This window comes from Sceloporus occidentalis, unplaced genomic scaffold, assembly GCF_023333645.1.
Source record: "Sceloporus occidentalis isolate IW3139 unplaced genomic scaffold, rSceOcc1.0.p SCAF_9, whole genome shotgun sequence".
Taxonomy (NCBI): Eukaryota; Metazoa; Chordata; class Lepidosauria; order Squamata; family Phrynosomatidae; genus Sceloporus; species Sceloporus occidentalis.
The window spans coordinates 29,343,547-29,359,962 of NW_028316989.1; the positions used below are offsets into that span (position 1 = coordinate 29,343,547).

General features: G+C 44.1%; 1 protein-coding gene across 13 annotated transcripts in view; it reads right to left on the minus strand.

Moving 5' to 3' along the window:
- Positions 1–16,416, minus strand: part of LOC149307144 (tight junction protein 1-like) — a 248,817-nt gene that overhangs the window by 215,309 nt on the left and 17,092 nt on the right. For 11 of the 13 annotated variants that reach the window (XM_089538399.1, XM_089538398.1, XM_089538396.1 and 8 more), the window contains exon 1: positions 575–678. The exons of the other annotated variants lie outside the window; for them this stretch is intronic. In XM_089538399.1, the coding sequence (XP_089394525.1) occupies positions 575–669 (95 nt within the window). In that variant the 5' untranslated portion in view covers positions 670–678. Of the gene's footprint in view, positions 1–574; positions 679–16,416 lie in introns of those variants that run through there. 13 annotated transcript variants of the gene reach the window in all.

The following is a 16,416-nucleotide window of genomic DNA, read 5'->3' on the forward strand; positions in this document are numbered from 1 at the left end:
GCTATTCCAAGACAATGATACTGCCGCCGCCGCCGCTGCTGCTTTTCAGCCTCCAGGATGCTGGAAAGCACAAGGCAAAGACAATGGGACTATTATCATTATTATGGAATGATGATTATGATGGAGGTGCATGATTATCATTATTATTAGTAGTAGTAGTAGTATATTATTATATGTGGGAAAGCACAAGGCAAAGACAATGGGATTATTATTATAGAATGATGATTATTATGGAGTTGATTATTATTGTTGTTATTTTAAAAAATGAATGCAGCACATCCGGCAGGAGGAAGAGGAGGAGGAGGTCAAGAGACTAGGTTGGCTCTGCCTTTGTGTGTGTATTGTGTGTGTGCGTTGTGTGTGTGCACTGTGTGTGTGTGTGTGTATTGTGTGTCCCTGCTGCCACAAAGCCCCAAGCTTTGCCCAAGCCAGGCGCAATGCTGTGCCAGAGCAGCAGCCAGCAAGCCATGAACATCCAGAGCATCCTTAGCACCAAGAGCATCATCCCTAGCATCCTCGCCTGCATCCTTTGTCCTGAGGATGCTCTTGGTCCAGGGCTGCTCCTACTACTCACCAGAGCTTCCTCTTTAAGGGCATGAGGCTGGGCCGGTTGGAGGCGTTCACCCCGATGGCCATCTGCAAGACAGTCAGGTATTTCTGATACTTCATTGTGCTGCTGCTGCTGCTGCTGCTGCCTCTTGCCCGGTGCCCTCCGCTGGCTCCCTGCCTCCTCCGCCGCCAAGGCCGCCTTCTCCTCCTCCTCCTCCTCCTCCGCCGCCGCCACCGAGGACAGAGCCGCTCCTCCAGCCGCTGCATGCAATCATCAATGTTTTATTTCCAGGCATCTGCCGCCCTGCTGCTGCTGCTGCTGCTGCGTCGCGCTCCTCCACTCCTCCTCTCCTCCTCCTGCCGCGCTCCCTCGTTCCTCTCGCCCTCCACAGCACCCCCCTCCTCCTCCTCTCTCTCTTTCCCCCATCACACGCTCCTCCTGCAGCACTCTTCCTCTGCCCACCTGGGATGCTCCCCTTCCAGGCTTCCTCCTAGCCCTAGCCCTCCTCCTCCTCCTCCTCCTCCTCCTCCTCCTCCTCTTCTTCTTTCCCCTCCTCCTCTTTGGAAGCTCCTCTTCCAAGCTTCTGCTTCTTCTTCTTCTCCTCTTCCTCTCTTTTCCCTGACCCTGCTTTCATCCTCTCCATCCTTTCCCTGCTTCCTACAACTCTTCTTCCTCCTCTCCCTTCTTCTTTTTCCCCCTTCCTTCCTTCCTTCCTTCCTTCCTTCCCCTCCTCCTCTTCTTTCCCCCCTCCTTTCTCTCCTCTCCATCTTCTTCCTATCCTACTTCCTCCCCCTCTCCTTCCTCCTTCCTTTTCTTCACTCCCTCTCCCTTCCTTTCCCTCTTTTTCCTGTTCTTTCCTCCTTCTCCTCCTCTTTTTCCTGTCCCCCCTTCCTCCTCCTCTTCCTCCTTTTCCTGTTTCCTCTCCTCCTCCTCCTCCTGCTATCAGCCTCCTGCCACCTTGGCTGCTCTTCTTCCTGGCTTTCTCCTCTTTTCCTCCGGACCATTCACACTTAGATGCATGGCAGGCCAGCCCCAAGCATGCCTTGCACATAGGAATGGACTGCCCCACTCAGACATGCACAGACCCAAAGCATCCTTCTCAGTGTATTTTTTGTGGGGTTTTTGGGTGATGTGGCCATGTTCTAGAAGAGTTTATTCATGACATTTCGCCTGCATCTGTGGCTGGCATTTTCAGAGAATGCATCCTTCTCACTACCTCCAGAGCAGAGGTGCTGGGAGCATTTTGGAGGCCACCCTCCTGATGGGCAAGAGGTGCCTAACATTTGGGAATGGGCCACCTCCAACAGAGACATACACAGAGAATATTTGTCATTGCTGTTGGCTGTCAAAGCTGTTGGGAACATTTTAGCTGTCACCCACTGAAGGGGTGATTGGCACTGGAGAATTGGTCAAGCATGGTCTCTTCCAACTCTATGACTCTATGTGAGAATGGGCCATCATCAACATTCATGAGCTTCCACTCATTGAAGGGATGGTTGGCATTGGCATGCTGGGCAAGCGGTGCCCGACAAGTGGGAATGGGCCACCTCTAACAGAGACACAGATACAGATGCACACAGAGAATATTTCTCACTGCTTCCAACCTGGCAGTTGGTAGCACTTTAGCTTCCCCACATTGACAGGATGGTTGATGTTTGCATGCTTGCTATGCTCCCTAATACTACAAGTTGAGTCTCCCTTCTCCGAGAGAGGCTTGGGATGAGAAGTGGATTTATATATATATATATATATAATTATGGAATACCTATGTTTGCATATTCATACATAAAGATATATCTTGGAGATGGGACCCAAGTCTAAACACCTTATATAAACATAGCCTGAAGGTAATGTTATACAGCGTTGCTTAAACATTTTGTACATGAAATCATGTACTGAATCATCAGAAAGCCATATCTGCTAGAAGTATGGTGCCATCTGCACGCCTTAAACTGATGTTTCTTCCATCTATTTTAATTTTTTGGGTAGGACTTCCTTATGCGTAAATGCCCTGAAAGTCACAAAGTCATCTGATCTTGGAAGCTAAGCAAAGTCAAACTTGGATGGTCTATGAATGGTGGACCACCATGGAATGCCAGGTGCTATAGGCGATATTTCATAGGAAGGAACTGGCAAACCACCTCTGAATATTCCTTGCTTAAGAAAACCCTATAAAATCCATGAATTCACCATACGTTGGTGAGGTGACTAGAAGGCACATACACACATACGCAAGTAACTATTTTAGGATTGCAGACTGAGTGTTCACTTGCATGTGAAAATGAGCTGTCACAGATATGCCACCATCACCACACATGTAGAACATTTTTCTTTGCTCCCACAATCATCTCCAATGCAGTTCTTTTCAGTCAGAACCAGATAACATATTTTAGCTGCAAGCTACTGACGCATGCCGATTGCACAAAAATTGCATCAGCTACCGATGAGATGCATGTACTACCTGCCCATCACAGATAACAGACACACAACCTGCAAGAACCTTCCTATTATTTCCAGTACCATTCAACAGAGCCAGCTCACACACCCAGCAAATGACATCCCTCCTAAAATGTTGCTCTTAGAAGGCTATGCTTTAGTTAAAAATGAGTGCCGTTATGAATTTTCCTGGGGCTCCCTACAGCCTCCTATGACTCTGGAGACCAGAGTTTCATTCCCTGGGGTTTCCCTAGTAAGATATGTTCAGAGGAGATTTGCCATAGCCTTCCTCTGAGGCTGAGGGAGTGTGACTTGCCTTAAGTCACCCAATGGGTTTCATGGCTGAGTAGGGAATCGAACCCTGGTCTCCAGAGTCATAGACCAACACCGAAACCACTATGCAACGCTGGCTCTTGTAGAGCCATACTGTCCAGCATGTGATAAACAAAAAAGTTTCTAATGTGAAGTCGAAGGCTTTCATGGCTGGCATCCATAGTTTTTTGTGGGTTTTTCGGGCTTTGTGGCCATGTTCTAGAAGAGTTTATTCCTGACGTTTCGCCAGCATCTGTGGCTGGCATCTTCAGCAAATGCTTGCCTGGAAAAGAGTTGGGTATATATGTACTGTGTGAATCACTCCTGCCTTCCCAGTTTCACACAGTACATATATACCCAACTCCTTTCCAGTCAAGCATTTTATGAAGATGCCAGCCACAGATGCTGGCGAAACATCAGGAATAAGCTCTTCTAAAACATGGCCACATAGCCCGAAAAACCTACAAAAAACTATAAAGAAGTTTCCGCCCCAGAGCTTTCTGACGGAGAAGGCTAAATATCTCACAAAAGTACAAACCACAGAGTTCCAAAGCATTGAGTCATGGCAGTGAATGCAATGTCAAACTGCACTATTTCTGCAGTGCAGATGCAACCCAGATGGAATTCTGAACAGTAGGAAACTAGACAGATTGATGGATGGTAAGAAGAGATTAGATAGAAATCTTTTCCCTTCACAATCGCCAGGTATGGAGTTCCACACGAACACAAAGGAAGCAAGTAGAGCAGCAGCCTCTACAAATATACAAATCATATGCACACACAATCACAGTCCCTCCTGTGAGGACCTTCTTGGCCACATCTTTGGTGGCCCACAGTGGCTACAAGGGGTTGTTTTGGCTAGCAAGCTCTTTCAGCATGGTGAGATCTGGGCTAATGTGTGTGGCCTGCCATCTATGTTTCTGAACAGCTTCCCAAAACACAGAGCCCCCATCCTCACAGGCAGACAGGTAGGAAGGGTAATTTTATTTAGGAAGGCTTTTGATAGATTTATCATTAATTGCTACTATTAACTCCCCTTTGCTTTAACACTTACTTTTTGTAGCACTGATTTGCTTTTAATTTTACACAGAATCTCATTAGATTCTGCCATTATTTTTATGCGCTGCAAGGCACCTTATATAACTTTACACATGGGCAGGACAACTAATTTGTATTGATATTGCAAGAGCCCTATTTTGGGTATCTACATCTATTGAGATTCAGCTACTGAGACCTCTCTGTCACACACACTTCCCTTGACATCTCCAAGTAGGACCTAGGAGTTCCTCCTAAAAACCTGGAAAGTTGCTACCTATTGCCACAGACCAAGATTTGGGAACCTGTGGTCCTTTGAATGTTGCCACACTTCCAAATCCCATTCAGAATGACCAGTAGTTAGAGACGGTTGTCATTCACCATCTGGTGAACTGCAGTTAAGACAGATGTTCCAACAAACTTAGTGCATGACCATTTCCTACATTCTCTCTTTACACATGCCAATACACACAGAGAGACCTATAAGATATAACTAAAATCACACAATGCCTACATGATGTTCATTCTCCCTTTAATATTATAAGTGGAGTTACACAGGAAAGTATAAATTCAATTGTGACATACTACCTATGCATATACACACATGTAAGTGCAGGTTGAGTGTCCCTTATCCACTATTCCAAAATCTGAAATATTCCAAATACCTAAACACTTTTTCATGAATGGCTGAAAGAGTGACACTTTTGCTTTCTGATGATTCAATGTAGATGAACTTTATTTCAAAATTATTGAAAATATTGTATAAAATTACCTTCAGGTTCTGTGTATAAGGTGTATATGAACCACAAATGATTTTTGTGCTTAGACTTGGGTCCCATCTCCAAGATAGATCATTACGTACGTATTTGCAAATACAGGCATTCCAAAATCCTAAAATAAAATAAAATAAATCCAAAATCCCAAACACCTCTGGCCCCAACCATCTTGGATAAGGGAGACTCAACCTGCAATAAATTCTCACATAAGCAGCACACTGGAACCAACACAAAGAAGAGAGGGGTTTTTCTATCTGGTTTGCATACTGCCTTTAAATCAAATGCACACACAATATAAGACAAAAATCTCCTATTTCTGCCACTGCCTCCTGATCTATATAGACTGGCTATCTACAAACTAGCTGTTCCCCACAAAACCCCTTTCATCCACACACACACATGTGCAATTCCATTAAAGTCCAAGAGGTATACCTGATACATCTGTTTGTTTCTGGTGCCCCACAACTTCTCGTTCTCCTCTTCTATCACATTCATAACCACATTCATCTCTGTCCAACGGCTTCTGAGAGACCATCTTCCACACCACCAAAGTGCCTCAGATTCACACACCTGCAGGGTGACCGGATGTCCTAACCGCAAAGGAGGACAAGACATTGCAAAAATGTAGGGCATTACAGAAAATGGTAGGGCATTGCAAAATAAAAGCTCCAGACTCATATAAATGGAAATGCATGCTTCTCAGCCAGGCTCAGAATGGAAGGCATTTTGGAAAACATCCTGGATAGAAGTTGCAAATGTAGGACATGTGCTGGAATAGAAGGATGCCTGTTCACCCTGCACTCCTGCCTCTATAATATCCTCCTACAACTATCTAAAACTGCTCCCTCCATCTCTCCCTTCCTGCCCCCTATTTTTTGGGGGGATGCTGGTCCTCTCACACACCATACAAGCACCACTCTATCCAGGTCCAGGACTTTCACATCCTTCCTTCATAACAGCTGCCTACTTATGGTTACCTGGGGCCCGTCCTGTTGTGCCCACTCTCATCGAGGGGCTGCTGGGCTCCTTTCCCCTTGGCCCTGCCCCATGGGCAAGGGGCTCGCCTCTTCTTCCCACCGCCACCACTGGAGAGCCATGTTGCGGCTCTCGCCCAGCCCTGGCAGTGCCCTGTCCCACAGCAGTGCCAGGAGCCAGCCGCGTTTGCCACTGCCATCCTTTGAGGCCTCGAGGTGCCCTCTGGGCCTCTGTCCTCAGCAGGCTAATCTCATTAGGGCCTAGAATAGACCCACATTGTTTTAATCCCACTGCCATTGCTTGCGCGTTGCAGGCTATAATCACACCGCAGAGCCAAACAACACTGGAGCGTAACTATCCCATCCTATTCTGCAGGTTCGCTCCTGTTGAAAGCAAAGGGGTGGGGAGGAAGATATCCTGTGCCACCGTGGGACCATCTTGGATCATATTTGGAATGTGTGTGAGAAGGACTTTCTCCCTGTCCATCCCATTATATTTTCGTTTTGTGTTAATGGAAGTCTGCATGCAACAGTCAGAAATCTGCATGCAGCCAAGGCAGGGGGAAGCCTACTTCTCTTCGCTTCTGCTGCTTTGTTGATCTGAAATAAACAACCACCTGACAATATTTTTTTAGTGCAGACAAGAGTCCAGATATCTACACACAACAGTGTGAAAACTCCATGCAATTGTTAGAAATCTCCATGCAACTAATGGAGGGGGAAGCCCACTTCTATTCTCTTCTCCTGTTTCACTAATCTGAAACAACCAACCACCTTACAATATTTTTTTAGTGCAAACAAGAGTCCAGAACTGGCTCAAGCCTTGCTCTGAAAGGGTCAGCCTTTAAAACAGAGGTGAGAATGATGTGGGCTGTTGTCAGATTGCATTTCCCAGCATAGTATATGGTGAGGAGTTTTACTTCAACAGCATCTGAATGGGAGCAGAAAAGGAGGGATGGAGGGAGCATTTGCGAGTGTTTTCTGAATTTTAAAATCCTGTTTCTGCATGGGATTTAAGCCATTTGCCTCCGTGTAATAAAGTCCTTTGTGACATAGTGGTTTGAGCGTTGGGTTACAACTCTGTGAATTTTCTGTGAACATCAACATCAGAGACTGAATTCTAACCAAAAGGAGATCTGCACCCTGATTCTCTGTAAATGCTTTTTACAAAATGCCATTTGAACATATCAATGGAACAGCTTCCCGATCCTATCTGAGGCTGCTAAGAAGGCCCATCCTATATTTGCACATAACAAAAACTCTTTTTTAAATTATACAGAGAAGCACTTCCATTAAAAAAAAGTACACTGTTCCCACTGTTAATCAGATTAAAATTACAATGAACGTTAATGTAATAGGATTTGCTATAATCAGTAGCAAAAGTGGAATCGCCTTAATATTAGCAAAAGACAGCGGCGGGTATGATCTCTGGGAAACGCCTCCTGGGCAGAAGAAGGAGCTAAACAAGACTTCTGCTTTTACTATCAGAAGTGGAAAATCCAGCTCCCATTCCTTTCCATGTCAAGGCAGCAAGAGGAGTAGGTACAGACTTTATGGGACATCTCCAGGAGCAAAAAGACTGGTGTTTAATAGAACTGAAGGTTTCTGGATATACACCTAGAAATATACAAGTAGGAATCCACACCTGAGTTACTAAAGTACAGGAATTCTAATGCAAAATTGTAAAACTGTCCAGAAGAGCTGCATAGATAACCTATTTTTGCAACCATTTTTGTCATCCTAGGAGTTTATCACATGGGCTAATTTCAGCATTAAAGAGAGATTAAAGCACATTTAAAGCATCCTGCAAATAAAGCGAAAATGGTGAGTAATGATTATCACATGCAATTGCACAGATGCAGTGATATCAGAAATGCATTGTTGCTGAGATCCCAAAAGTAAAAAAGATGGATGTTAATGCTTCTTTGTCACAACTTTGTGACCACCCTCCAATTATGTGGTTCTCTTTTTTCAGATGAATAAACCTGAAGTTAAGTGAGAGATTAGCCAAATTAAAATTTCAAAAATAAATTCTCAGGGTATATTTTTGTAATAAAGCTGAGAGTGATCAAATGGGGGGGGGGGGGGGGGAACAGACTACCTGAATAAAGTTTGTTAATGAGATTCAGAGAGATATAAAGAGTGTAAAGGTGATAAATATATGTACTGTGGATTAGAAAAAGGGGAAAGAAAAGGGGAAAATTAGGAAGCAACAGTGTTATTTTCTGCTGAGACAAAAACGACAACCTAGTATTGTGGAAATTTTGAAATGCAGGCTATCTTTGTGACAATCCCTCTTGCAACATCCATAAGACAAGTCCAAAAACACAGCTGGATGGAGACGAAACAGTAACAACAACATTCACATGTACGCACACACACTTCATTTCTAAAAGTTTTTGCCTCACCCAGGATCAGATATTTTGTAAAGTTTAATTTTTGAGTCCTAACTCTGCTTGTAACACACATTTTCTCTGGTCTTTATCACACTTGAGACTGGAACTCTAAACCGAAGCACTTCCGTAGCCCTTCCGTGGTGAGGGGGAGGCGGAATCACTTCGGATCCAAAGCAATTCACGTGATGTATTATCATACCTGAGGAACAAAATTGTGGCCTCTACTTGAGCAAAGCAGAGTGAGTGCACATTGTATTACCACACCAGTACATACTATGCAGATTAACTATACGAATCGGCACCCTTTGCGCATGCTCAGTGGGGCTCTGGAGGCTGGGGATGAAGGGATAGGATGCTAGGTGCCGGGGGGGGGGGTGAGATCGGAGTGAATGAGGAGGCTGGGGATGAAGGGATAGGATGCAAGGTGCCAGGGGGGTGAGATCGGGGTGATCTTCCACACCAAACCAATTCAAAATGTAATTGAAGTGAACTTGGAAACAATTTTTGTGAATTTGCTTGTTATCGAATTCACAAAAATCAGTCACTTCGGATTCACTGTGGATGCACCTCAGAACAACTCCCCATAGAAAGCAATCACGTGTGATAATACATCACATTATCATGTGAATTCGCATCATTGGACCCGCAGTGGCTTCGGATCAGAACTGCAAAAACCTTCGTGTGATAAGGCTCTGTGTTTCTCACACAGAGAGAATGTTTGGTTTTATTTTTCACAAAATCTCAAACTCTCCCATTAGCTTTTCAGTCTCTTGCCGTTCAAGGCAAGATCTGAGCTTCCCATTCTTCAGAATCTGGCTGCAATCCAGAATATGGTTATGTGTGTTTAAGCCCAAATCAATGGGATTTAGGTACACTCTCAGTTGTAGGAGGGATTGTTGACTGCACCGATGCAACTACCATAAGGATGCTGAGCTTTGGAGAGGAAGAACAGGAAAGGGAAACTTGGTGCGACCTCACATTTTACATCTGAATACAAGTCCATTCTCTGGCATAGCCTCTTAAGAAGGGGAGGTATTGCTCTCCCTGATAAAAATTCTGTCCCCCAATACCATTAGAATAAAATTAACTCCTTTGGCTAAAAGAAAACATCCAGGACACTGTGCTGCAGTCACAGACACAACAGCAAACCATGGTTTAACTCTGTCTAAGGCTCAGCCTTCTACACTCCAGGTTCATTGGCACAACCCACAAGGTTACTTTAGCATGTGAACCAGGGAAGAGTTTGCTTGGCTTGGACATTTGACAGAACTATGTGTTACTGGGAACTGGGTATGTTTAGCTTGGGGAAGAGAGGTGACATGATAGCCATGCTTAAATATTTGAAAGGATGGCATATTGAGGATGGAACAAGCTTGTTTTCTGCTGCTCTAGAGAATAGGACATGGAGCAATGGGTTAAGTAATGGGGGCAGGTTGGGGTATCTCCAAACCCAGGCTACTCCAAGCTGCCTCCTGAGAGAAAGAAAGACTGGGGCAGAGTTTAGCTCTTCCCAGTAGACTCAGGCAAAAGCAAACTCTTGCAGCCTTTCCCAGCTTGTGTGATATTCCTCATTAATACTTTTTGGCATCGCGGTCACACTTTGATTTTGCTTGGCTGCATGTGTCCCAATTTTCATCTGTGAAAGCTTGGAAGGTATGGATTTGTTAATGCGATGGGCTACAATTCCTCTACAGCAGCATATCTCTCTGTGCCAGTTTATTAAAATTTTGCAGCACCTGCATTCCAACGTTTTTTTAAAAGGCTTGCATGATGTAAAAAGGGGTGCCTTGGGCTCTACATACTTTCAGACCATCTTTATTCCCTGCTCCACATGATGCTATTGTAAGTTTAGTTAGCAGAAAGAAGAGCCTTTGATGGGATGATGGTGATACTCTTTGAGAGGTTTCTAAAACGCTCCTTCTCTGAATTTCTGCCTGAATTTCAGAGTGGAACACTTCTATACAGATAGCCACTTGTCACTGATTTTCCATTCTTTTGCTGCATGCATACTAGGTTATCATTCACACGTTATTTTTTAGTGCAACTGTGTGAATAATCTCACTCACGCATTCTGAGTTTGTTGTTCCCACTACGGATCCGCATCTCTGCGAGTTCGGTTGCTCACACATGTCAGCGCTTGGATAAAGATGGACTCAATAATGCATCAAATAAAGATGGAGTCAATAATGTATTCAAAGCACATTCAAAGCATGCCAAATTTTATCCTGGGTCTATTTGCATGGGTTATTCACAGTAAAAAATGTGAATCTTTTAGAAAAACTCTGGAGAAACTTGGAAAAAACTAAGGAAAAAAAACCCTAGCTGGGTTAAGTAGGTTTTTTGGCAGCCTTCCCTCCAAACTTAATCAGGTGCATTTGAAATGCATGTGAGTAACAATGATTCAATCCATATTCTATCAGGATCATTTTCACCATCTGAATAAACCCTAGAAATGCACTTTCCACACTAAGGAGGGTAGTGCGCTTCCTTTGACTGTCCACACTATTATCCTGCCATCTATCATTCACATTAATGCTCTTGGGACCAACTCAGTGGCTCTTGATTGAAGACTCTGCTTCAGATTTAAGCAGATGGCTACAAAGTGCTGAGCTTCTCAGCTGCCAACCTCTTACCAGAGACTCCTCTTTAGGAAGGCTGCCAGCCTGGCTTCTCACTCACTCACACACTAGGAGAGCAGTTAAGCAAAATAAATAAATAAATTCAAAATAATTTTTAAAAATTATTTAAGTAAATTGTTTTAATCCATCAGACTCCATATAAAAGCTTATAACGATATTTCACTCTTGACTATGATCACTGGCTACTGATAAATCGATTTTTAGAGAACTAATAGGAATTGGTAAATTCAATATTAGTGTTTTATTGACTGTATTTTGTATTATTGTATTATTTTATTGTTGTAATCCCGCCTCGATCCTTGGGAGAGGCAGAAAATATAAGTAAACTCTATTATTATTATTATTATTATTATTATTAAGTAAGAAATGTTCTGGATGAAATTTAGAATTTGTTTCTTTTATGCTACTTTTACGGAGCTTTTATAAACTATACCAGCTTCTAAACTTTTCAAGATTACAATTTCAACCATTGTATCTATTCTGCCCTTATGTTTTATGAGAACTCTGTATTCTGTATTGTATAGTGGACCCTTGTTATCCGCTGGGGTTTGGTTCTAGGAACTCCTGTGAATAACAAAATCCGTGGATGTTCAAGTCCCATTAAATACAATGGCATAGCAAAATGGTGTCCTTTATATAAAATGAGAAAATCAAGGTTTGCTACTTGAAATTTATACCTTTTTGAATATTTTCAAACCATGGATGCTTGAATCTGTGTATAAAAAATCCGTGTATAAGGAGGGCCAACATATGCAGCCGCAGAACCAGAATCTCAAGTCCTACTCTATACACAGCAAAACAGTGATATAAACTGGCAAAATCAAGGTTTGCTTTTGGGATTTTGTGTGTGTGTTTGTGTGTGGAATATTTTCAGTCCATGGATGGTTGAATCTGTGGATGCAGAATCTGTTGATACAGAGGACCAGCTTTCTATATTCTTAATATTGTCAAGATGAGGAGCCAACATGAGACAATCTTTGGGAGAGAAATGTCCAAAATGAAAATCCTCTCAAATGGTCGCCAGCAAAAGGAGATGAATTTGAAAAGCCCTTTGAAAACATGAAAATGTACAATATTATGGTTGTTCCTTTTATATTTTCTCTCTCTTGAGTTTGCAACAGAAAGAGCAGAAGTTTGTGGCATCCAAGAGTGAGGAGATAGGATGCACAATGGAAAAGTGAAAAGTACAGCGTTTAGATATCTGAAGGGGGACTGGATCCACAAGGATGGTCTACTCTTGGGAGGGGAATTAAAATGTCCTCCCGGAAGACAAACGAAGCAGAGACGATGACGCAGAAGCACAGGAGCCAAAAATGAAACCGGCAATTGGCCACAGGAGAGAGCATGTTGGAGCACAGTTGTTGAGAGGCGTAATAAATCTTGAGCTTATTGTTAATGACAAACAAGGAGGCTAACCTGCAGAATTAGCAGCCAAGGGCAAAGGCACAGGAGACCAGCGAGGATAAATCAAGAGAGAAGGCGTCCTACTTGGCAGGGCTACCTGAATACAATTCCACCTGCTGGCCAGCACACAAGGAAAGACGCTAACACACAACCACATACCAGGTCAAGATCTTAGTCCAGGCAGGCAGCTCTGTAAGCAAAATCTATGTGTATGTGTGTTGGATGAAGGCCAGCATGGTACAATGGCTTGAGCATTGGACTAGGGCACTGGGAGACTAGGGTTTGAACCCTGACTGGGCAAGTCACACTCTTTCAGCCTCAGAGGATGGCAATGGCAAACCTCCTCCAAACAAATCCTACCAAGAGGAGGCCTTCAAGTCATTTCCAACTTACCCATGATAGATTCATCGTAGGGTTGCCACGAGGCGGAAATGACTTGAAGGCACACAACAACAACAATATGTGTTGAGAGAAGGAATAAAACTCTATCCAAGACAGGGAAGTGGAATGTAACCATGCCTCTATAAAGCGCTAAAGGTAGTCCCCTGACATGAATTTCTAGTCGTGACTGTAAGGGGTGATGCTCATCTCCATTACTAAGCCAAAGAGCCAGTGTTGTCCAAGAGCGAATCTGGTGGCCATGTGGCCAGCATGACTGCACTGAACACTGTTACTTTCCCACCGAAGTGGTACCTATCTATCTACTTGCATTTGCATGCTTTCGAACTGCTAGGTTGGCAGAAGCTGGGACTAGTGACGGGAGCTCACCACATCATGCAGCACTTGGGCCTCAGACTGCCAACCTTACAATCTTCCAGTCATCAGAACTGGCATCTTAACCACTAAGCCACTGCTACATTGGGTAATATAGTTGGCCCTCTGTATCAATGGGTTTTTTTATCCACAGATTCAAGCATCTATGGCTTTCAAATATTTGAAAAAAAGATATACATTCCAAAATGCAAACCTTGGTTTTGCCATTTTATATCAGGGACACCATTTTACTTTGCCACTGTATTTAATGGGACTTGAGCATCCATGGATTTGGGTATCCATGGAGCAGTGATGTCCAAACTTTGGCCATCCAGTTGTTTTGGACTTCAGCTCCCAGAATCCCAAACTATTGGCCAAGGTGGCTGAGGTTTCTGGGAGCTGAAGTCCAAAACACTTGGAGGGCCAGAGTTTGGACATTGCTGCCATGGAGGCTCCTGCAACCAAATAAATAGGTCCTTGAATGGATCAAGCCTGAATTCTTCCTGGAAGCGAAGATGGCAAAACTGAGGCTGTCGTATTTTGGCCACATCATGAGAAGGCATGAATCAGTAGAAAAAACAATAATGCCGGGAAAGGTAAAAAGAAGCAGAAAGAGAGGAAGACTCGATGTCTTTCCTCTCTCACTTCCTTGACTTTGTTGTTATTCTGTACCCTCAAGTTGTTTCCAATTTATGGTGACCCTAAGGTAAACCCATCATGGGGTTTTCTAGGGCTGAAAGTGTGTGACCCACCTAAGGCCACCTAGTGGATTTCCATAGCCAAGTGGGAAATCAAACCCGTATCTTCCTTGTTTGTTGCTGTTGTTAACTGTCCTTGATTCGATCTCAACTCATGGTGATCTTGTGGATGAAATATCTCCAGGGTCACACAGTATATATATATATACTCCACTCTCTTCCATGCCAGCATTCTTTGAAGATGCCAGCCACAGATGCTGGTGAAAAGTTAGGAATAAACTCTTCTAGAACATGGCCACATAGCCAAAAAAACCACAAAAAACTATGGATGCCAGCCATGATAGCCTTCGACTTCACTTTTCCAGGATCTTCCTTGACTAGGGACTAATATTCCCTGGTGACTTTACCCTTTCCTTTTCTCCATCCTCTTCACCTTCCTCTTTCAAAACATGTAACTAGTGTGGCATCCCAACTGCTTCCTCTCATAAAACATCCTTCCCTTTTATTTAAAATGGCCTTTACCCCTTATTCCATGTACCAGCTTCTATGCCTATCCAATAGAAACCAGTTTAAACAGCAAGAGACTTAAAATGATTAATCTACAGTCCAGGCTCTTTAACTGAAGCAACATTAATACATTAACTGCATTAATTTTGAAAAACCCACCATAGTTCTTGTCAATTATTTCAGTGCATTTGCGCTGACTGGTCCAAAATGCTGGAAGAAAGCAGCGAGGTTGCTTTTCAGTGAGCAACGACACAGAGTCTCATCTCCGTATCCCTTTCTTAATATCACCAGAGTAGGGCCTTTTTATTTTATCTTTTAAAAGGAGAAGTGAACATTCAGTTTGGAAACCAAACCAGGTGTGCTCTGTGCCATATATGAAAATATCATACACAAATGCAAAATGCACACAGAGGAGTGCTCCGCAAGCAATTACAAATGCAAACCCAAAAGCAACAGAGGCCCTTCTGTCATCTAATGTCTTCTAATCTAGCAACATCCATTTTCCTTTAGGAAACAGGCTCCACCAGGAAAGCTCCATCCACCCCTAACAAACATGTAGATTTTCATTATATCAGAAAAGCAAAGATGCTTGTCACAACCTTGGTGTTTTGATATATTTTAAATCAATTTAAGCCAGCCTAAGAACTCCATCATCAATCATCCACAGATGTGCCACCAAGGTTGTGCTAGTTGAGGATGACAGGCGTCGCAGTCCATTACATGTGGAAGGCACAAGTCGGAGATGGATGATACAAATTGCCAGAAACATAAGAGAATTAAGGCGCATTACAGACCGCCCCTTTGGGGCAGCCTGTAGGCGCACCTTTCCCCGCCGGATCGGGGTCTCAGCGGCCAGAGCGGCAGCCGCTGAGGCCCCGATCCGCCACTTTCCGGGCTGCAGGGAAGTGGCAAAAGGCCCCTTCCCCGCAGCCTGGAAAGGGGTGTCCTTGGGGCTTCAAGCCCCAAGGACACCCCACGGCGGCGGGGAGAAGGAGAAAGGGGCCGCTTGGCCCCTTTCTCCTTTGGTCCGCTGGGCACAGCCGTCTGAAGGCTGCGCCCAGTGGATCAAACCAGGAAGGAGCTCCAGAACGGAGCTCCTTCCGGGGTCGCGGAAAGGGAACCCTAGGCGCCCTGCCGAGAACCTAATACGTCACAACCGCGCCGCCTCGTTTGGAGGCGGCGCAGCCGTGACGTATCGATGACGGCGGCTGTGCGGAACGGCCGCTGTCATTTTGTGCGCGCACAGCGCGCACTAGGGTTAGGGCGGTGCGGAAGCACCGCACCGCCTTAACCCTAGTACACGCTCCGCGCGTACTTTCCTGCCCGTTGTAACGGGCCTAAGTTATGGACTAAATCTAACTGTTCGACCCAACTAGAGTACTTGATTCAGTCTATGGAACTTATTGCCAGCATGGCGTAGTGTTTGAGCATTGGACTAGGACACTGGGAGACCAGGAATTGAATCCCAGCTTGGCTGTGTAAATTCACTGGGTGCCCTTGGGAAAGTCACACTTTCCCAGCCTCAGAGAATGGGCATGACAAACCTCCTGTGAAGAAACTTGCCATGAAAACCCCATGAGAGGTTCGCCTTGGGGTTGCCATAAGTCAGAAACAACTTGAAGGCAAACAACAACAACAGTGACAACAACAACAACAACAGCTTGGCTCTAACAAGACTTCAACATTCTTACTGCTATACTACACAGACCCGCAAAAATATTCATTCGCCACTATATTCTGAAATACACCCAGATTCTATGCCTTTTCTGACAGATCAACCATGCAATGATATCCCACTGCCAGGACAAATCATCTTGATTTTATGATGAGTAGAATGTTCAGGTTATATAATTTAAAGATACAAGCAAAGTCAACTGTCTTAACTATTAAACTAAGCACAGTGGACCCTTGTTATACGCTGGGGTTTGGTTCCAAG